General features: G+C 45.6%; 1 protein-coding gene and 1 long non-coding RNA gene across 5 annotated transcripts in view; one reads left to right on the top strand and one right to left on the bottom strand.

Annotated features, from left to right (window-relative positions):
* Positions 1–16,067, top strand: part of SULF1 (sulfatase 1) — a 189,381-nt gene extending 173,314 nt beyond the window's left edge. For 2 of the 4 annotated variants that reach the window (XM_077270635.1, XM_077270633.1), the window contains 3 exons: positions 9,113–9,255; positions 9,606–9,729; positions 14,789–16,067. In XM_077270635.1, coding sequence (XP_077126750.1) covers positions 9,113–9,255; positions 9,606–9,729; positions 14,789–15,573 — 1,052 coding nt within the window. In that variant the 3' untranslated portion in view covers positions 15,574–16,067. Of the gene's footprint in view, positions 1–9,112; positions 9,256–9,605; positions 9,730–10,474; positions 10,597–14,788 lie in introns of those variants that run through there. The other 2 variants (XM_077270637.1, XM_077270636.1) reach the window with 2 other exon arrangements.
* Positions 16,068–18,840: 2,773 nt separating this feature from the next.
* LOC143782781 (uncharacterized) lies at positions 18,841–22,899 on the bottom strand. The gene is made up of 2 exons (XR_013217046.1): positions 20,020–22,899; positions 18,841–19,251 (listed from the first exon to the last, which is right to left on the bottom strand). It is a non-coding gene; the product is annotated as an uncharacterized LOC143782781 (long non-coding RNA).
* Positions 22,900–23,382: the final 483 nt, after the last annotated feature.

Below are 23,382 nucleotides of genomic sequence, written 5' to 3'. Positions count from 1 at the left end.
GGATGGAGTCGCGATCCACCCGCTGCTAACTAGTTAAATGCTGCTGTCAATCTCTGACTGCGGTATTTAATTTCACCACACTTGGACTTTTTTTCCTGTTTTCCAGTACACGATATGTTAACTTAAAACTAATTGTGTCATTCACATGGCCATTTTGACCAAAAATAAAAAAAAGTTATGGCTCTGGGAAGAAAGGGAGCAAAAAATGAAAATGCAAAACCCAAAAATACCTCTGGTCGTTAAGGGTTAAACATGTGTTTAAGTGACTAACAGGATAGAGGGCTGGTTAGGCTGGGAATTTAGTGATGCATATACAAATGCTGCTGGGTTGGAGGACATTGGGGACCTGACGGGTTCCCTTTAATAGTTTCCTTTTATGAAGCATTCTTGCGTTGCAGCATTTTTCGACACCTAAAATCTTTGGCACAGCACTGTGTGCATATGTTATATATCCCATACCATAAACCAAAAGTTCCCGACCATTTAGGCTATGTTTCCATGGTCAGGAAACGTTCAGGATTTGCTGCGCATTGGACGCTGCGTACAGGCGTTACAGCATAGTAGGGGGATTTTATGAAATCCCGTCTCCACTATGTGCACACGGCCACATCCGGCGGCCCTGCGTATCCGGACATGCGGCGCGTCTTTCTAGACCGCAGCATGTCTATTAATCTTGTGGAAATGCTCCGTCTCCGCAAGATAAATAACCCAGTCTATGAATAGGATGTGGTGATTCCGCATGTGTTCAATGAACACATGAGCAATCACCGCACGTACAAAAGGGAGCAGGGCTTTGGGCAGAGCGGGGTATCCGCTGCGTCCAAAGCGCAGCCATTCCGGCATGTGGAAACATACCCTTATATTTCGTAGCACGTTCAAATGGCTACTATCTAGTTCTAATAGTAATATAATCTCCCTGATGCCACAAATACAATAGTAAGTAGATTTGCCAGCAGCTGTGAGCCACATGCTGAACTTGTCCCTCCTGAGCAACTGGTTGAGAAAAAGCTATTGAGAACACCCTGAGCAATTAAAAGCCCATAAGGAAACCTGAGCCTACAGGCAGAGCTCCTGTCTACATACATCACATATTAAGAAGCACCTGGTTGGGGTAAACTCATAGAATGGAGTGTTCCTTTCTGTGTCTAAAGAGATTGGGAGATTATACTTGGGATTTGGGGGATATGCAAATTAGGCAGATCACTCACTACAAAAAAATAATAATTAATCTATAATATAACGCTGGGAGCGTCACTCTGTCCGAAGCCTTTATAGACTGCGCAAGTGCCGGCGCAGTCTGGACCCCACAGAGTGACGCTCCCAGGAGATCGCAGTATGCGTAAGCACTGAACGCACACCGCGATCTCCAACGGAGAAGCAGGGACGTGCCAGGAGGGTGAGTATATGCTATATTTACCTGTCCCCGTTCCAGTGATGCGCGCTGCTCCATCCTCCGCCTGCGACTGTTCAGTCAGAGGGCGGCGCGCATTAACGCGTCATCGCGCCCTCTGAACTGAACGGTTCAGAGGGCGCGATGACGCGCTTAATGCGCGCCGCCCTCTGACTGAACAGTCACAGGCAGAGGACCCGGAAGATGGAGCGGAGCGGAGCGCAGCAGTGGAACGGGGGACAGGTAAATATAGCAAATGCCGGGGGCCTGAGCTAGCGGCGACTCCGGCACCTGACCCCCCCCAGCGCGCCGGTGTCCCTGCCTGTTCAGGCCGCCAGCACAGCCGCCCGCACTCACCACCGCCACGCACAGCCGCCCGGCACTCACCACCGCCACGCACAGCCGCCCGCACTCACCACCGCCACGCACAGCCGCCCGCACTCACCACCGCCACGCACAGCCGCCCGCACTCACCACCGCCACGCACAGCCGCCCGCACTCACCACCGCCACGCACAGCCGCCCGCACTCGGCACCGCCAAGCACAGCACCGCCAAGCACAGCCGCCCGCACTCGGCACCGCCACGCACAGCCGCCCGCACTCGGCACCGCCACGCACAGCCGCCCGCACTCGGCACCGCCACGCACAGCCGCCCGCACTCGGCACCGCCACGCACAGCCGCCCGCACTCGGCACCGCCACGCACAGCCGCCCGCACTCGGCACCGCCACGCACAGCCGCCCGCACTCGGCACCGCCAAGCACAGCCGCCCGCACTCGGCACCGCCAAGCACAGCACCGCCACGCACAGCCGCCCGCACTCGGCACCGCCACGCACAGCCGCCCGCACTCGGCACCGCCACGCCCAGCCGCCCGCACTCGGCACAGCCACCCCAGCCGCCCGCACTCGGCACAGCCGCCCGCACTCGGCACAGCCACGCACAGCCGCCCGCACTCGGCACAGCCGCCCGCACTCGGCACCACCACGCACAGCCGCCCGCACTCGGAACCGCCAAGCACAGCACCGCCACGCACAGCTGCCCGCACTCGGCACCGCCAAGCACAGCCGCCCGCACTCGGCACAGCCGCCCGCACTCGGCACAGCCGCCCGCACTCGGCACCGCCACGCACAGCCGCCCGCACTCGGCACCGCCAAGCACAGCACCGCCACGCACAGCCGCCCGCACTCGGCACCGCCACGCACAGCCGCCCGCACTCGGCACCGCCACGCACAGCCGCCCGCACTCGGCACCGCCACGCACAGCCGCCCGCACTCGGCACCGCCACGCACAGCCGCCCGCACTCGGCACCGCCACGCACAGCCGCCCGCACTCGGCACAGCCGCCCGCACTCGGCACAGCCGCCCGCACTCGGCACAGCCGCCCGCACTCGGCACAGCCGCCCGCACTCGGCACAGCCGCCCGCACTCGGCACAGCCGCCCGCACTCGGCACAGCCGCCCGCACTCGGCACCGCCACGCACAGCCGCCCGCACTCGGCACCGCCAAGCACAGCACCGCCACGCACAGCCGCCCGCACTCGGCACCGCCAAGCACAGCACCGCCACGCACAGCCGCCCGCACTCGGCACCGCCAAGCACAGCACCGCCACGCACAGCCGCCCGCACTCGGCACCGCCAAGCACAGCACCGCCACGCACAGCCGCCCGCACTCACCCCAGCCACGCACAGCCGCCCGCACTCGGCACAGCCGCCCGCACTCGGCACAGCCGCCCGCACTCGGCACCGCCAAGCACAGCACCGCCACGCACAGCCGCCCGCACTCGGCACCGCCAAGCACAGCACCGCCACGCACAGCCGCCCGCACTCGGCACAGCCACGCACAGCCGCCCGCACTCGGCACAGCCACGCACAGCCGCCCGCACTCGGCACAGCCGCCCGCACTCGGCACAGCCGCCCGCACTCGGCACAGCCGCCCGCACTCGGCACAGCCAGGCACAGCCGCCCGCACTCGGCACAGCCAGGCACAGCCGCCCGCACTCGGCACAGCCACGCACAGCCGCCCGCACTCGGCACAGCCACGCACAGCCGCCCGCACTCGGCACAGCCACGCACAGCCGCCCGCACTCGGCACAGCCACGCACAGCCGCCCGCACTCGGCACAGCCACGCACAGCCGCCCGCACTCGGCACAGCCACGCACAGCCGCCCGCACTCGGCACAGCCACGCACAGCCGCCCGCACTCGGCACAGCCACGCACACCCGCCCGCACTCGGCACAGCCACGCACACCCGCCCGCACTCGGCACAGCCACGCACAGCCGCCCGCACTGGGCACAGGATGGGGGCGCAGGATAGAGCAGCACATGATAGGATGGGGCGCAGGATGGAACAGCACATGACAGGATGGGGATGCAGGATGGAGCAGCACATGACAGGATCGGGGCGCAGGATGGGAGCACATGACAGGATGGGATGCAGGATGGAGCAGCACATGACAGGATGGGGGCGCAGGATGGAACAGCACATGACAGGATGGGGATGCAGGATGGAGCAGCACATGACAGGATGGGGGCGCAGGATGGAGCAGCACATACCAGGATGGACACCATATACCAATATAAATGCTACCCGGGCGTAGAACGGGTTCAATAGCTAGTATACTGTATATATATATATATCTATATATCTATCTATATATCTATATCTCTATCACGCACACACAGTGTGTCCGTAAAGTCGTGGTGCACTTTTGACCATTCACTGAAAAGCAACAAAAAACTATTCAGTGCAGTTTGATGTGGGCTCCATTTGTTGCCCTACACACATCCAAACGATAGTGAAGTTCTTGCCACACACGGGTAAGGATGTCTGGTTTGACAGAGTGAATAACGTCTGTGATTCTCTGTTTTAAGTGATTAATGTCGTTGATACGTTCAATGTACACATGTTGCTTCACATAACCCCAAAAGTAAAAGTGCCTTAGATCCGGGGATGGTGGTGGCCATGGCTTGACAGCAGAGGTGTATCTAGGGTTTCTAGCACCCGGGGCAAGAATTCCTTTTGGCGCCCCCCCCCCCCCCCACCAAGGACATATGCGATTTTCACACTTAGTTATGTACCCACGAACTCCTCTCCCTAATGCTCTCAATGTTCAGTGAATAACTGAGAGAAGCAGAAGAGAAACTCATTGTCACAGGACCACAAGTATGAAAGTCACATATGAGTGAAGTGTCCATGTAAAGACTACTGGATCCTGACATCGCAGACTTCTGAATTCTCACAACTAATGCATTGCACACTTTTAGGATTCTCCCTTGCCTGTGAACAGTCATGTCAGCACAAACATGCGATTTGTATACCTGTGGCCACATTCCGACTAGACGTGCCCGGCCTCACTCATACATGTCTAGTCAGCACGTGACCGCATGTACCTAAATCGCCAGCACGAGAGAATCCTGACAGCATGCAGGGCGCACTGAGAATTCAGAAGTCTGCAGTCACAAAGAATAACTGCAGACTCATTACAAACATGGACATCCCCTTTAAATCTCCTAACATAAATAAAAACATGAGTTAGTTAGCATCACACATAACATTTACATTGAGGTACCTTATAGAGGACATTGTCTCTGGAGCCGTTCTCCTTCTTTTCTTCATCTTGTCCAGATGCCATGATGCTTTTTTTTCATCCACAGCTCGTCTCAGCAGATTTCCATCTTCTCCGCTCTTTTGCAGAAAATTTCCACATGATACCCTTAAAGATAGAAGTGTCATTAAAATGCTCTTGAATAAAAAATTGCCCCTCACTAGATTGTCTGCACAAAATATGACCCCCACACTGTCCCTCTTATGGTACGTGCTCTTCACACTGACCTCTCCTTTCCATACCGGCCCCCTCTTCACACTGTCCTTTCATACTGTGTCCCCCCTATCGGACCCAGTATTTATACTGTACTCTATCATCACACTCCCCCTTCCTACTATACTGTCCCCTCCTCGCTGTGCCCTCACACTGTCCCTCCATGCTATACCCCCACTATTCAGTTTCTGTTCTGTGCCCACTCACTTTTGTCCCCCCCATACTGTCTTCTCACACTATTCCCCTCCCTCCTCATACTGTCTCCTCTCACATCCCCGTTCACCATACTGTCTCCTCATATATTTACCCCCTCACTTTCTATACTACCTGCTCACCTAACTCCCCATACTGTGTCTGCACACATCGCATCACCCTCACTTCCCGTACTGTCCACATACATTTTTCACATCGCTCTTCATACTGTGCCCTCATTCTCCCATAGTTTCCTCATACATGCCCTCATTCCCCAATACAGTTTCCTCATACATGCCCTCATTCCCCAATACTGTTTCCTCATACATGCCCCCAATTCCCCCATATTGGTTCCTCATACATGCCCCCCTTTCCCCTGTACGGTTTCCTCATATATGCCCTCATCTCCCCTTTTGCTCTTCATTTTGTGTCCTCAAATCTCCCCCACACATTAAATCCCCCATCCCCACTCCAAATCTCACCCCACACATAATAAATTCCCCCATCCCCAAATTCTCCCCACATAATAAATCCCCCTAACCCCACTCAAATTGTCCACACACATATTGTCCTCTACCCCACCCCATCATTGCTCTCTTCACCACCTCCATCATTGCCTTCTCCGTCACGCCCATCATTGCACATTTCACCACCTCCAGCATTTCCTCCCCAATCCCATCATTGCCCTCTCCCCGTCAGCCCCATCATTGCCCTTTCCTCCCCCTACACACACACACACACACACACACACACACACACACACACACACTTTACTTCTCTGCACATTCACCTGCAGAGCGACACACACACCCACACACCTTTCACCTCTCCTCGCGCTCTGCCGCAGCATCTCCATCGCCTTCCTCTGACACAGCCTGCCACTGAATGATGATCCAGTCTGTGTGAGAGGACGCGGGGGCAGGAAGACAGATCGCTGCAGCTCCGCTGCTATTTTCTCTTGTAGGCAGCGGAGCTGCAGGGATTTCTCCCTGCCCGCCGCAGCCACCCTGCAGGGGCCCCCCCTCCACCTCCGTACATGTTGGGAGCCGGCGCTCTTGGCTCTGTCAGCTTGACAGTCGGTACAGCGAACAGCTAACTTCCAGACCGGGGGCGGCAGAATACAGCCACCGGGGGAGACACTGCGGACCGTCACATTAGGCAGCCCGACTTAACCCCCCTGCCGGCTGCGCCCAGGGCGCATGCCCTGGCTGCCCCCCCTAGATGTCACCTTCTTGACAGAACCCCTGCCTATCCACCGCCGGGGGAATGTTCTATCCAGAAACTCACGAACAATGGTGGCGTAATATGGAGGGGCGCTGTCCCATTGAAAGATGACACCTTCTGGAAATTGTGGCACTGCATACAATTCCAACATGTCAAGATACGTGTTTGCCATCACAGACCGCTCCACGAAAAAAAATGGGCCTATCACCTTATCATGCATCAGGCCACACCACACGTTCACTTTAGGGGTGTTACGTTAGTACTCAACTTAGGCATGTGGATGTTCAGCAGCCCATATTCGGACGTTATGTCGATGAACATGTCCACAGATAAGGAAGGTCGCCTCATCGCTAAACACAATCTTCTGCAAAAATCTTGCATCATTATCGATCTCATGAAGCATATCTGTAGCAAACTTGCATCGTTTGCGTCTATCCGCCGGTTTGATAGCGTGCAACAGCCGCAATTTGTACCCCGTAAAAGAGATATGTTTTTTAACACCTTATGAACTGTAGTCTTGCTTAGGTGTAATTGTCTAGCACACATGGAGTGCCCCTGTAGGGCTAGGGGTACTCGGTATCGGGTCCTTCGGTTCTCAAGGATGTCACGGTGGCTGACCCGGTCCGTGGCCCTCGGGAGGTCCGTTGTAAAAGGGAAAGGTCTTTAAAGGGGAAATGTTCGTGACGCCACCTGTGGTATTTGGTCAGGGTGACCGACGCTGCTTTAAGGGGTCCGCTGGGGTGATGTTAAGGCAGCTAGATGGTATACCTTCCCACAGGTGAAGTATGTCCCCAGGGCTTCCAAGTGTGTAAGGCTACGTTCACATTTGCGTTGTTGGGCGCAGCGTCGGCGACGCAACCAACAACGCATGTACACAACGCAGCGTTTTGCGATGCATGCGTTGTCATAAAATCCTACAGATCGAGAATTTCGGCGCAGGGAAAACGCTACAAGTAGCGTCCCCTGCGCCCTGTCTTGTGCGTCTATATGACGCATGCCTCGTAAAACGCAGTACAACGCATACCGGCGCATGTCCATGCGCCCCCCATGTTACAGATAGGGGCGCATGACGCATGCGTCGGTATGCGTCGACGACGCTGCGCCCAACAACGCAAATGTGAACGTAGCCTTAGATGGTGAATGGTCAGAGGCGCAGTGAAGAACAAGGACACAAGGTTGCAGTCTCTTTACCTTTTTACTGAAGACTTCAGCATCCACAGTCCAGGGCACCAGATCACAGGGCAGGCAGAGTCCGGCCAGTTTGGAGGCAAGTCCAGAGTCCCCCTTATCCAGGTGGAAATCAGTAGCCTTCCTCTAGCACCTGGGTTTTGTAGTACCTTATTGCTGAGCCTCTCATAAGGTCCTCACAACTGTTGTAGATGTTCTAGATGTTATGTCTCTTTCTCTGTCCCCGATTGATAGGACAACCCGTATGACCGGTGGCCTGAGGCTTTTTACAGGGACTCTAGCACACCCCGGCCTCTCGTGGGTGCCACCTTGCCTCCTGGGTATGGGGCTGATCAGTATTGTGAAATCAGCTGTCCTGCCGGTCTCTGGAGCAAGGCATAAAGGACTGTTGCTCCCTCGGTGTTCCGGCTACCGGATCCTGCGCCTCAGAAGGAGGCAGCCCGTGCAGGGCAGAACTCCTTCTGGTTTCCACTCCTTTTGCTATGACTTCTTTCTCACTCTCTACAATACAGTTCTCTGTTCGTGTCCTTTCTTAGGAACTGCCGCATGTGGGGCAGGCGCAGCTCCGTGGCCCTCTGTCTAGGCCTCTGACAGGATCCCACCCCTGTCAGGGACCAACTACCTGAGCCAAAGCTCAGCCAGCAACTGCCTGAGCAAAGCTCAGCTAGCATCTGCCTAACTTCCTACCCAGGCCACCAGTTTTACCTAATTGTGAAGAGTGCCCTAATAAATAGGAGCATAGCTCCCCCTCGTGGACTGGAGTATGAAATGTGTTGTATGTTTGTGGTACCTGGTAAAGAGATCTCCTTTATTGCCTCCAAACGTAACATCACTCCCCCCTAGAGGAGAATGTTATTACTGCAACGGCCAGGACCCTGGGGCGCTGCACACGCACACACAGATTAATTAGGGCTCCTTGGGTAGCTGTCCCGTATAGCCTCTACAGGCGCCAAAATATAACTATAAATAGATTCTGTGACTGGTCAAAAGTGCACTATGACTTTACGGACACACTGTATATGTATGTATATGTGCACATGCATCAAGTTAAACAACTATTCATCGGTTGGGCCAGCCATGCATTGCAACTTTTTTTTTTTTTTTACAGCTATATAGGAAAGCTCATTAGAAAAAAAGCACCATACCTGTACAGTTATGTAGTTGTATTGTGATATTTTTTTATTGTTTGTGAAAAAATTTTATTGTAGCATTTTAATTCTCATAATCTTATTTCATGGTTTGCTATCCAGTTTAGAAATCTCCTATAAACCTCCTGTCATGTTTGTCCTCTTTGTTCCCAGTGGGGTCTTTCTGTGCCTGTACCAGCTCTAATAATAACACATACTGGTGTCTGAGAACCGTCAATGAGACTCATAATTTTCTATTTTGCGAATTTGCTACTGGATTCTTGGAATATTTTGACATGACCATTGACCCCTATCAGGTAAACATGCGGGCATGTTTTAATAACTACAGATGCATGAAATGTGTCTGGTTACATTGCTTTTTTCCAGTCCTTAGCAGAGGGTGCCTGAGTGCCATATTACAGTCCATTACAATTTAGAGTGTTCTAACTTGAAGCTTGTGGCCCCAATGGCCTCCACAAGTCTTTTTAAAGCATCAGTCTTCATACACTGGTCAAAGGGATCTTTTGGAGCCCCCCCCAGGCATCAGACAATTGGCATGACTGCACCCACTATAGTTATGCCACTGTGTACAAAGCTGCAATTTGCATGGGGCTTTATTGGTAATGGAGCATTTTAATTTACAGGGACTGTTATTCTTTTTTCGTAGTTAACAAATTCTGTACATACGGTAGAGAGAGGAGTATTAAATCAGCTTCACGTACAACTGATGGAGCTAAGGAGCTGCCAAGGTCATCGACAATGCAACCCAAGGCCGAAAGGATTAGAAACAGGTAACTTTATTTTATGATGTTTGCATATATCTTATGATAATTGTGATGGCAGATACAATTGTTTTGGAGGCCCCTTCAGGGTTTATTACAGAGGTAATGGAAACAAACCACGGAAGGATAAAGCTGCACCGTCCATGTATACATGGGCAGCGGACTACGAAATCCTTACAGGCTGAGCTCTTCAGATCTTCTCCAAAGGGTTCTTAAGAGAAAGGTCTAACTGATCTAGACAGCAAAGCTTACCGCCAGCATTGACTTCTTAGCTAACAGTTACTAGGCTGAACTTAGCCAGGGGCTGCCAACTAACCTGCTGACACCTTGTATAGTGCAATGTATCTTTTCCAAGACTGACACTATGACACTATTGTCTTCACTCAAACAATGGTGACCTTCAAACATATATTCTATTGGACTCTCATTAATTCTCAGATTTTTGCTTTTTTTTTTGCACCTTTTTAATCAATGGCTCAACACATTACCCATTTTCAGCTACTGCTGATCAATTTAAACTCCTATTAAAAGTAAATTCAGCCATTTTAAAGAAATGGTCGATATGCAATTTGGTATACTTGAAAAGATCCATGCTCATGGATATTGGTCGAGCCAACCAAACTTCAGCCTATTCTGTGTTTAGGCAACAGGTACATCTTATCCCATCTTTCTAGAAGACTTGGCAATCTACTTTTTGTGATTGATTTCTCTTCCAAACGTTAACAAGCGTTACTCTTGTATTTTCCTATATCAGGAAGTAAAGATGGAGGAACCTATGATCCACACAGGTATATGTCCTTTTTCTTATTTATCTTTCTCAGCAGCTTCTCCCCAAATAATTGCATGATCAGCTCATTCTGACTAATGTTTGTACCCTTTCATATGGCACGCAGCATAGTTTTTGGTGCATGCGACTTCTAACCATGGTTTCCTTTAATGGTCAGTGGTTTGAGGCCTACCATTTACTTAATCTCTTCTTCACAGCAAGAACTCATGCATCCCATTTCATGCTTGTCACTTGTGATTTTTCAAAATGAACTTCAAATGATACTTTGGTTTCCATTACGAGTCGTGAGACAGCCTGCGTATGATGTTTCCGCTATCATTATATGTTCATTTATTTGTCATTCTCATTATTCCTCATTATATACTTTTTCCCTATATACTGTATATTTACGTGCTAAACCTATACATGTATGTAAAAGCAGCTGTGTAGAAATGCAGCATTAGGTAATGGAAGTGACATTATGGCGTGTAGTGACATCGTAATTACTAGAAATAAAGAATATGTTTCAGGCAAACATTATAAATCCTGAAGAATGTATTTGCACCAGAATGCGGGCATAAGCTTGCTGCAATTAATTTTAGCCAAATTTATCAATAAAATGCAGCAAAAAGAATGAATGTTCACAACGCACTTGACCTGTATTTTTTTGACAATTTCTCAAAAAAGCAACGTGGTTTTTTTACTGGCATACACACGTTTTTAGCCGTAAAGTAGTGTGGAAGAGGTGGCATAAAGAAAAACAGTCTCGTGGGCTCCAAATTGATCAGTAATCGCCACTGATTTTGCGCATCTACTGACTGACTGCCTCTTCTACGATACATTCTGTTTGCAAATTCTGATGAATGTGGTGGGTTCTGTCTCTTTATTCTAATGGGAATGGTCAGATTCAGAATCAACTGAATATATATATAATGATGATTGTATTGCTAGCTGAGAATCCTAGTGATCTGTGCTTTAGAAAAAGTTTTATCAAATCATTACTTTTGGCTATGTTTAATTAATGTATGTGATTAAATAGACAGCTTTCCTTTTTTGTTTCAACAAGCATTTGCAACCAATTCATTCAGTTTCCAGGTCTTAATCTAAAATGTGTTAAAGGGGTTTTCCACTACAGCTGAATTGTAGCTGTTCTGCAGTACACGGGAGTGGCCCCTAAGAGTGTAAAGGGCAGAACATCAGCGCCCCGTCACAATTTATTTATTTTACTCATATAGCGCCATTAATTCCACAGTGCTATACATGCATTATCATCACTGTCCCCATTGGGGCTCGCAATCTAGAATCCCTATCAGTATGTCTTTGGAGTGTGGGAGGAAATAGGAGTACCCAGAGGAAACCCACACAGACATGGGGAGAACATACAAACTCCTTGCAGATGTTATCCTTGGTGGGATTTAAACCCAGGACCCTCAGCGCTGCAAGGCTACAGTGCTAACCACTGAGCCACCATGCTGCCCTACACAGTGATTATATCCAGCTGTTACTAGAGCTGGTAACGGCTAACAAGCAGGGGTGCAGGGAATTTGGACTCCCACTGATCTGATATTGAAGACCTATTCTAAGAGGGGTCATCCATATTGTAGCGGCAAACCCCTTTACTGTATAAGCATAGCACTAAAAAAATTAAAAGGATACAAGTCGGGGGTTTTCCTGCCTTAGACATTTATGAGATATCTACAGTATATCTTCTAGTAAATATCCATTATGGAAAAAGCTAAGAGCTGTCAGACATGTATTGCAGATCTTCATAGGAGTTGTGCAGCTCCTATCTCTTCTACCTAGTCATACTGAGCATGGACAGATGTTCTGTAGGAATCCTGCATGGGTGCTATTAGAACGCTGCTTAGTGAGCAGCAACATCGCTGTGCCTGAGGCCTCCTTCACACTTCCGTATCAAACCAGTACCGGAAAAAACAGTACCGATGTCATCAGTGTTTTAGATCAGTGTTTTTTCGGTATGGAAAAACAAATTAACATTGCAAAGTATAGGAGAAGCTTTGTAAACACATACAGTACACAGGTGGCATATGAATACCATTCGTTTCCTGTATGTATTTTACACGGACCCATAGACTTGTACTGGCCCTTGTCATCTGTGCTGCAGGTAAAAAACAGACATGTTTCAATGTGGTTAAAGCCTCTTTCACACTTCTGATTTTTACATTTCGTCAAAATGTTGAAAAGATGGATCCTGTGCAGATTGTAAAACACGGATGCACTAGGTCCCTTTTTTGTGACAGATCCATCGAGGCTATGTGGACACGTCGTGTATGAGTCTTTGCTGCGTTTTTCCGCTGTTAAAACGCATACACAACACAACCCAGGTTAAAAATAATTTAAGAAATTAAAAATTGTGATATTCTTGCCTTCCGTCGTCCCCCGCGGCCTTCCCGATGCTCGTGATGCTGCCAGCAGCTCTTGTTCCCAGTAATGCATTGCGAAATGACCCGACGACGTAGCGGTCTCGAGAGACCGCTACTTCATCCCAGGTCATTGTCTCGCAATGCATTACTGGGAACGGGAGCTGCCGGCAGCATCACGAGCATCGGGAAGGCCGAGGGGGACGACGGAAGGTAAGAATATCACGATTTTTAATTTTTTAAATTATTTTTAACATTATATCTTTTTACTATTGAGGCAGCATCAATAGTAAAAAGAGATGGAGAACGAGAGAGAATTTCCCTGACGGGAATGCTTCATTTTGTGAAAAAAAACTGATCCAGTAAATGTTTCTGCTGGATCCGTTTTTTTCTCATAGACTTGCATTAGTGACGGATTGTGACGGATGGCCTTCCGTTTCATCCGTCGTGCACTGGATACGTCGTAAAATTGGTGTCCGTCGGGCATAGACAATGCGCAGAGGAATGTTTTTTTCTGTACGTCAGAAAATCGCTCAGCAACGGATCCTGGGCTGCCTGTTGTTGGCTATAATGGAAGCCTATGGACGCAGGATCCGTCGCTGACTGTCAAAAGCAGGAATCCAGCGACGGATGCCGTCTTTTGAAACTGAGCATCCGAGGAAGAATTTCCCGTCCGAGAGAGAGAAATTTCCCTCTTTTTTAAAAGGATATCATGTTAAGAATAATTTTTGTAAAAAAAATAATCGTGATATTCTTACCTTCCGGCGTCCACCGCAGCTTTCCCTCGGACTTCCCAATGCTCGCGATGCTGCCGGCAGCTCCCGTTCCCAGTAATACATTGCGAGACCACTACGTCATCACAGGTCATTGTCTCGCAATGCATTACTGGGAACGGGAGCTGACAGCAGCATGGCGAGCATCGGGAAGGCCGCGAGGGATGCCAGAAGGTAAGAATATCACGATTTTTAATTTTATTTATTATTTTTAACCTGGGTTGTGTTGTGTATGCGTTTTCGCAGCAGAAAAACGCAAGGAAGACGCATACACAATGTGTGCACATAGCCTCGACAGATCCGTCAAAAAAAGACCCAGTGCACTTGTTTTTTACAATCTGCACAGGATCCGTCTTTTCAACATTTTGACTGACTGTAAAAAACGGAAGTGTAAAAGAGGCCTAAGTTGTAATGTGTACGTGTGGCATCCGTGAACAAAAACAAATGTCACACATACTGCAAATACGGACATGAGAAGGGGGCCTTATGTCAGATTGAGGAGGTACTACACACCCTCTTTAAATGGGTAATGGGAGGTGAGTGGGGCACGTGACGTCACATACAGATAGCTGTGTGCTCACCTGTATGTGCAGCATGGTGCATCTGTCCAATTCCAATGCATAGGACATATGTGAGATATCTGCCATTTGCAATCACAGAATTTTTTCGTTATCGGTATTAATTGGGCAGAAGAGTGTAGAGTTCTGCAACTCCTTTATAGATGGGGAGCTATTTCCAGATAAGTCACTGACTCTGCTCACCTCCCAACGTGAATAAGAGCCAAGATGAACTACATCTAAAGATATGCCATAAGTCTTATTAGCTTTATGTATAGAGCATAATGAAGACAAAAAACTGGAGACGTTTCCAATATCATCATTTTCACTTAAGATTGGAAGCTAGTAAGTTAAAATTTACCATTATGCCTTTTTTTTATGCATGAAGTATATTGTACACATTAACTCGAAGACTGCACCTACTGCCTAAATCTTGTTATAAGATTGTTTTACATTCTCATGCTTTCATAATTTCCAAAAAATAATTTCTCATTTGTTAACGGTTTCATTTCCATAATCAGAAGCTAAATTAATAGTTGGTGGAAAAAAAACTGTCCCTGAATCTCACAAATCCAATTTGTGTTTTCACAGAGGACAACTATGGGACGGATGGGAAGGTTAACCTGCCAAATTTCACAGAGGATGTTGACTGGAAAGGACTAGAAGATTTGTACAGCATAAATGAAAGCTTGTATGGCTACAGAAACAACTACAGGCTTGGCCTGGATGACTGGGCTAATTACTTGAAGGATGTAGATAGAATTTTTGCACTGCTGAACAGTATCCCTAAAAACAATACAACAAATACAACTGTGGCTGAACAAATTTCTGGGCTTTCCGATTCTTCGACTCTGGTGGAAATGTCCTCTGCTGATTCTGAAGATGAATTTAGTGGTGTAGTTGCAGAAGAAAGGGAACCTAAAATGGAAAGCAACTTCGGTATCTTGAATTTGAGCACAGTGATATTGAACCACAAGAAAAAACTTGAAACAAATAATGATATTCCTGAGAGGAAAAAAACTAACCAGGCACACTGGATCAAGAGTAAAACAGAAGAGTGGACAGACCATGTGGATTTAGATACTTACGAAATGGATATCAGTGGAAATGGATTCATGGAACTACAATCCAAGAGTTCTGTTCAGACTATTAGTTATCTCCCTACAGAAACTCAACAACCTCTCAGTCATGCAAGACCAGATATGTTTAAAGATCAGCTATATCTTCCCATTGACTCCATGACTCAACAGAAAAACAATGCCTCAGCTGCAGATCAGGTGTATGATTCTGAAGATCATGAAAGCACAAAAGTTAGATCTACAAAAAAATCTCCAGAAGAGAGTAACACAAATTTTGATGTAGAAGGCAGTGCCTGATCACTGGCCACTAACTAGGCACCATACATGCCGATACAAAAAACCGCAGGCAACAATTTGTGGCACTTAACATTCCAGATTTGATACTTTTAACTGTTCCTCTTTATCGTTTCATAATATGTGCAAGTGGTTTGGTCCATCAGTCCCGATATGACATTTACTATGTACATCACCACATCAAAAAAATGTTACTTCAATACCATATTGTTAAAATATTTTTTACTTCCTGTTCACCATTTGGGCTCACAATTTTTTTTTCTCTTTAAAACACCACAAATTATCTTTCATCTCCACTAAATATTTTTGTTATATTTTATTTTCTAACCACTGGAGTTTCTTAATTAAACTAATTTTGCACTTTTTAAAGCTTTTGGAGCTTGGTCACAGAGTTTATCCCATTACTTTCATCTTTTTGCATCATGCTTGTATTAGAAATTGTGCATAGAAAAGATTAAAAAAAAAAAAAAAAACTGTGCCAAAATTGTGCCTTAAAAGGTAGCTTTCAGAATTTGCATGTACCTCCTAATATGTCCAAACAAACATTCAATGAGCGTAGTATAGATGGTAATCAACATAGACAGTAATGGTCCATTACACGGCACATTGTATAGGAAAGGCCGGAGACACACTGGTGCGAGATACGGCCGAGTCTCGCTGGTTAAAAGCAAGCTGTGGCACCTGCACTCCGGAGCGGAGCGTGCGGCTCCATGTATTGCTATGCAGCTGCACGCTCCGCTCCAGAATGCAGGTGCCACAGCTTGCTTTTAACCAGCGAGACTCGGCCGTATCTCGCACCAGTGTGTCTCCGGCCAAAACCTCAGTATTCACAGGTAAAAAACGGACTGATCTTAAAAAGCATATTCACTGCTTACCTCAAAAGACTTGTTTTACCAGTTTTATCATTGAATTGTTGTTGGAATTCACGTAAGACCTAAAAACCTTCTTTATTGCAGTTGATCCATGGAGTTACGAATATTGTGCAGTCCTGAGATGGTCTATGTACATATGCTAAAAGTTACTTGTTACTGTGCATGTCATCAACATGATGGCAGTAGAGACATATTTATGGTGATGAAAGTACTTCTTCCTCTTTTGTAAATAGATTTCAGATTATAGGTTGTGTTTTTTTTTTTTTTTCTTTTTTTAATCATGTATAGTATGTTATACTTTTATAGAACAACTCGGGCTTCAGGAAAGTCGCGAAGCAACGTTTCCTCAAATAAAAAATGTGCTTTAATTTTACAAGCTAAAACTTTGCTTTTATTTCCAGCGTTCATGTCATTTTAGTATTTTTATTTTTTTTAATAAGCTAAAGTGTGAGTGTATGCGTGGCCAGTATATGACTTTTAGGGCATGTGCACACGTTCAGGATTTCTTGCAGAAATTTCCTGACAAAAAACGGACATTTTCTGCAAGAAATCCGCATGCGTTTTTTCAGTTTTTTGCGCGTTTACCACGTTTTTTTTCCGCGGGAAAAACGCAAAAAAAACCCCGCAAAATTAATGAACATGCTGCGTTTTTTACCGCGATGCGTTTTTTTTTTGCGTAAAAAAAACAGCATGTGCACAAAAATGTAGAATGCATTCTAAATGATAGGATGCATATGTATGCATTTTTTATACGTTTTATAGCAAAAAAACATGAAAAAATCGCAATGTGTGCACACAGCCTAACTCTGCATTTTTCACCAGTATAATAGTTTTTCAAAGGCACCACTTCATCACATATCTCAAAGACAAACTTTTTTTCATTTATTATGGCTAGAGGACACATCCATTAAAATGTTATGTCTTTGCCACAGTAACCCACCCATGCATTGAATAGTATAAAGCATGCTTACCTAAATTACAATGTTCCTTGACAAGTGATCTGATGCTTGCCTGGCTCCAGGAGCAGTCACAGAATTCTCAGCATGGATATAATGTGATAGGATAAAATGGGTCAAAATAGGCATTATTGTGTTGGCATTTATATACTGTAATTGTTCCACAGAAATGAACATTCCAATACTGGCCGTAGTTGCTACGTGGCCTGGCAGTGAATAGTGAGGGACAATGACCTGTTACTACCAGTAGAAAAGGGGAGGAATCTGGAACAAGGAGACAGAACAGAATTTGTGTGCAAGTGAAAATGATTGTTTGTAATGAACCCAGCCAAATAACAGGAGAAGAGAATAGACCCAAAAGAAAGATTAAGGGGGGCCAATAGGGTAGACAGACTATCAAATGTACATTTTGGAGGTCATGTAGGTAATAGTGATCACAAAATAATCAAATTTCACTTATTCTTTATTAAGATGTTTAGTGAAGACTTAGGGTATGTGCACACGCTGCGGATTTTGCTGCGGATCCGCAGCGGATTTGACGCTGCGGATCCGCAGCAGTTTTCCCAAAGTTTACAGTACCATGTAAACCTATGGGGAAAAAAAAAAAACGCTGTGCACATGCTGCGGAAAAATCCGCGCGGAAACGCAGCGGATTATTTTCCGCAGCATGTCAATTCTTTGTGCGGATTCTGCAGCGGTTTTCAACCTGCACCAATAGGAAAGTGCAGTTGAAAAACCGCAGAGGAATCCGCAGAAGAAACCGCGAGAAAATCCGCAGTGAAAACCGCAGTGGTTTTGCACTGCGGATTTTCCAAATCCGCTGCGGAAAAATCCGCAGCAGAATCCGCAACGTGTGCACATACTGCCAATATTGCCTTGCGCAGGCGTGTACTCCAGAGGACAGAGAATGAACTTCAATCCAATATTGCGGCCAGCATGCAGTCAGCGGGTAAGGAAAGGGTGAATCAAACACCTGAAAACCCCGCCCATATGACCCAAAACTGGTCCCGCCAAATTCAGGTGACAGGTTCCCTTTAAAGACCTCTGAAATGGATCCAGGTTGTTAAGAATACATTGTCCAACAACTATTCGTCAAAGGTGATGGCATGCAGCATGTTCTTGGCAACCAGTCTCGTACGAGTGCATACTTTAGCTCATAATAGTATTGCCTCTGATTTTATCTTGATATCTGCCTTATTAAAAAAAAAAAAATGGTGAGGTAGAGAACCTTTAACAAAATACAGCTTTAAAGGGGAGTTTAATATATTCACAGATTGTGAACTACAAGAAACATTAATGAAGACTGGTCAATGAAATCTCCGTCTTGATGCAGAATGACTGATGCGCCCGGCAGGGTGGGGCTAAGGGAACCTTTTTGTTATAGTAGTTAAATGTAGTAGATAAATTCAATAAGGAAACAAAAAAATACTGCAATTGAAATACACAGTATGAACATTTCTTCTTTATTACATTATAATATATCAAGTATCGAAAGGTTTGTAAACAACACTTTGAATTGAACAAACCAGTTTGAGGTTATCCAAAAAGGATTTCAAGGTCATCATAGAAATAAATATCAAGGTTAAAAACAAGTCTAACTTAAGCAAAAAAAAGATTTGTATGACCCTTGTCCTACAAGTGAAACAGATTTATACGAACGCTCTTGTGCCGCAACCAACGTGATAATACATATCCTTCACCAATGATTACAACACATTCCTCAAACATTTGCAATTAGAATATTGACATTTAATGAGCAAGCAGAGATACTGTCCTTGGACAGAGCACCAGCACACATTCATTCATTCTGAACCGCAACATATAATGCGCTTTATTTAAGGACTGCCAAATGTCTTAGGCCACGTTCACACGCTGCGGGTTCCTCTGCGGGTTAATCCCGCAGCGGAATTGAAAATCTGCAGGGCAAAACCGCTGCGGTTATCCCTGCAGATTTATCGCGGTTTGTTCCGCGGTTTCCGCTGCGGGATTACTGCTGTACTATTGATGCTGCATATGCAGCAATATGCAGCATCAATAGTAATGTAAAAAATAATAAAAATTGGCTATACTCACCCTCTGACGTCGCGATCTCCCCGGCGCTGCAAGCGGCTGTGCCGACAAGGACCTTCGTGACGTCACGGTCATGTGACCGCGGCGTCACCACAGGTCCTGTTCGGCACAGCAACTGAGACCGGACGCCGCGGGCAGCGCAGAGAGGTGAGTATAGCATGATTTTTTATTTTAATTCTTTTTTTTTTTACACCCAAATATGGTTCCCAGGGCCTGGAGGAGTCTCCTCTCCTCCACCCCGGGTACCACCCGCACATTATCCGCTTAACTTCCCGCAACGTGGGCACAGCCCCATGCGGGAAGTTAGCGGTTCAATGCATTTCTATGGGTGCAGAATCGCTGCGATTCTGCACCAAGAAGTGACATGGTCCTTCTTTTTTTCTGCAGAAAATCCGCGCGGATTTTCCACAGAAAAAAAGGATCGTCGGCACAGCGGGTTTTGTTTTCCATTAGGTTACATTGTACTGTAACCTACATGGAAAAAGGATGCGGACCCGCAGCTGCAAAACAGCTGCGGGTCCGCAGCAAAACCCGCAGCGTGTGAACATAGCCTTAAGAACTCAACTCCAAAAACATTTCATTGTCATTTTACAACTATCACTGTCAGACATTATTTTCTTTATGTACAAATTTCCCAAAATGTTCTCTGGAACTTTACCTTTTTGAGCCTTCGCAAACCGTTTACATTTTTTGCATCTTAATGATAGTGAGTAATTTCGGTAGAGGTATTTTATATAGCTTATGGCAATGCCCCTTTACAAGCTACAATTATAACTATAGTACTAGAACGATAATCTATATTGTGCCTGGAAACTGACCCTTCAACCAAGAAAGATGTGAGTTTGGTGATTTGTGACACAATTTGTAACCTTGATGTATATAATATTGTTGAAAAGTCATATGATATTAGAGATATGCGTACCTGTCGAGACTCAAATTCGGCAAAACACTTGGGTTTTCCCAGAGAAATTCGATTTCCAGCAAATATATGCTTTGTGAATTGAGTGTTCCTTATCACGCTAGAGGGTCTCTCCAGACACCAAAGCATAATTAGCAAATGTTAAAAATACCCCTCTGGTCACCTTGCTGCTTGGTGCCCAACGTCCGTTTGTCAGGGCGTCTTCTTTGTGCCGTCGTATGTCTTCACTCTAGAATGGGAATTCCAGGCCTCAGAAGTCCCAGTGCATTACAAGATTATGACATCAAATGCAGCCTTGTCACCTGCAGTGGCCTCTGGTCTTGGCTGGAAGTCCCATTCTAGAATGAAGGCACCATGTATGTTTGCCGGCTTTCTATGAATTTGTGCAGCATGTATTACCAAAACTCCATATTGTGGAAAATATGGATGTTTGTAAAATTCAATTTCACCCAAATAAATTTACCCACCTCTAACTTTAATTAACAAAACTATTATCGACATATGATGCAAGTTGGTAAAAATGTAATAAAGAAATATTATGTTTAGGTAAAGGAGGGCCACTGTCTACGAACTCTTGCATTACTCTTGTAATGTCTCATATCAATACACCGTACATATCCTGGTTATGACATGAGGAAGATTCAAACAAAAACAGCTTATGTTAATAAGTCATCATCGTGTCCTAGTAACGAAAATACACTGGAACTAATGGTGTTAAAAAGCCATAAAAACATGTAAGTAATAACAAACTGATTTAGAGAAAACTTAGCAGTTTAATACAAAAGTCTATATGGGGATGAAATGCTCCATACTACTCAGAACTTGATCAGGAAGAGCAGGGAGCTGCTGTAAAGACTCTGTGGTATCATGTATTACATGGTATCGCAATTATTCACGCAATCTGTGCTGTGTAATAGTAAATCGGTTCTGTAGTAATTGCAGTTTCGACAAGTTTTTCTTGGCAAACTAACATAAGGGGTTGTCATACCTAGGTAGCAGTTGATGGTCAATTGCTTGTCAGCTTCATGTCCTCCCCCGAGAAGGGAGTTTTCCACAACTGAAAGCTATATTCTTCCCACAGGATATAGCACAACATATTGTTCTCTTGGGGTTCAACTGCTGGGAACTCCAGTAATTTTAACAATGAGGATCTGAGACCTGAGAATGGAGATTTGCATAGACCTGTCGTGAATGAAGTTGAGTGGCGCATGCTTGACCTTTACTTTGCCTACTGTGTATGGGACAACCAGATGAAGCCTACGGTGTTTGGCTATTTCCATCAGTCCCTTTGACAATGAATGAAGCAGAGGTTGAGCATGTGCACCACCACTCCATTCTGGAGACAGTAAGTGATATCCAATCCATTAACTTTAAATAATGTGACTACCCTCTTAAGTTAACCATTCAAGATATTCAATAATGTAATATTTATAATTACATTTAAAATGTTACATACGATGAAATGTTATGGGCTTACACCCCTACTGATGTCACAAATCAACAACTTCTGGTCTGCATGTACAGTCATATATCCAGTAAAAAAAAATAGGCTTTCCATAGCTGACCAATTTGAGGAAAGGTTTGTTCCCCAAGTTTATTTTGATTGAAGACTGCATATGTCTCCATTAAAATCCCCGCTGGAACAAATTTTATTCTCATCAGAGGAGGTTCCACCATCTCTAACGTGACCCTAACAAAGGTCTGATTAACTTGTCATTAGAGTCTAGCATAGTTATTTGCCTCCAGACAACAGTATTCATTACAATTTTCTTATGGAAAACGCATATTCCCTCTTCAACCCAAGAAATCTTCTCACAAATGTAATCCACTTGTGAAGTCATCAGTGTCCCAAATGGTCTTATCCCTTAAGTATAGTCAAAACTTTGTTCTAATGCACAATTTGACGTTCTACCTCATGCTAACATTTCCTTAGCTTATAAGTCTATAGGTCAACATTTAGATATTTTCTCTTAAGATATTATATAAGAAGATCTAGATTTCTGAGAGTATGTGTATGTGTGTGTGTGTGTATATATATAAATTTTTTTTTTAATTTAAAAAATCACTTGCAATTGGTTAATACTGGCACATCAGAAATGTTTCAAAATGCACGCTGAGAAAGCTATATCTAATTCAAGGACACAATGATTTCATTCTGATAAATGAGTGCAATATAATGATTTTCATGCAACATTCCCAAGTAACCATGCTTGTTCTTACCCTATGATTTTTAATATGTAATGTAAAGCATTCTGGATAATGAGATTTAAAATTACATGGTAAACTACATATTATTGCATATTGTGTTTTTTTTTTTTTTTTTTTTAAATCATAAGCAGCAATATTAATATATGCTACTAAACTAATGTAGGAAAAGCCAGGAATAGAACCGGAGAGTTGCTAATTTTGGGTACTACGAGGAACCTTTAATTTTTTTTGGAATAACAATTAAAGTAGGAGAAATTTTTCACAAAGGTTTCCTTTTTGACATCTAAAATATATACAGTGATTGAATACTGATTTTGGTTGCTGGAAAAAAAACTTTCCTTTCTGTCAAAGCCAGAGCTATTACCATATAATTACTAGCGCTTCTCGACAAGTGATAAACTGCCATGTGTTAGTAGCAAACCACCATTATATTACAATTGCTGTGACTTTGCAGAAAGTTCTTTAATATAGACTGAAGTAAACCATATTTTGTAAATTGGATATACAAAAGGGATGATCGATATGAAGAAAAATACCTAATTTTTCCATGAAGGTGGGGGGGGGGGGGGGAACCTATTTTTCATATGATACAACACTTTTAATATACAGTAATACATTTATATCTTATGCTAGGTTATACCATTTAGTAATATAAAAACATTAGGGCAGATTTACTAATCCTATCCAAAGACTGGGCGGTCTAAAAGGGACCTAAGCTACATGATACATTTGATGCATCTCAGATACTTTTGGTTGGCTTATCTGTTTTGCCCCTATATGTAGGCAC

The sequence above is a fragment of the Ranitomeya variabilis genome, chromosome 6, assembly GCF_051348905.1.
Source record: "Ranitomeya variabilis isolate aRanVar5 chromosome 6, aRanVar5.hap1, whole genome shotgun sequence".
NCBI lineage: Eukaryota > Metazoa > Chordata > Amphibia > Anura > Dendrobatidae > Ranitomeya > Ranitomeya variabilis.
This window is presented reverse-complemented; position numbering and strand designations above follow the sequence as displayed.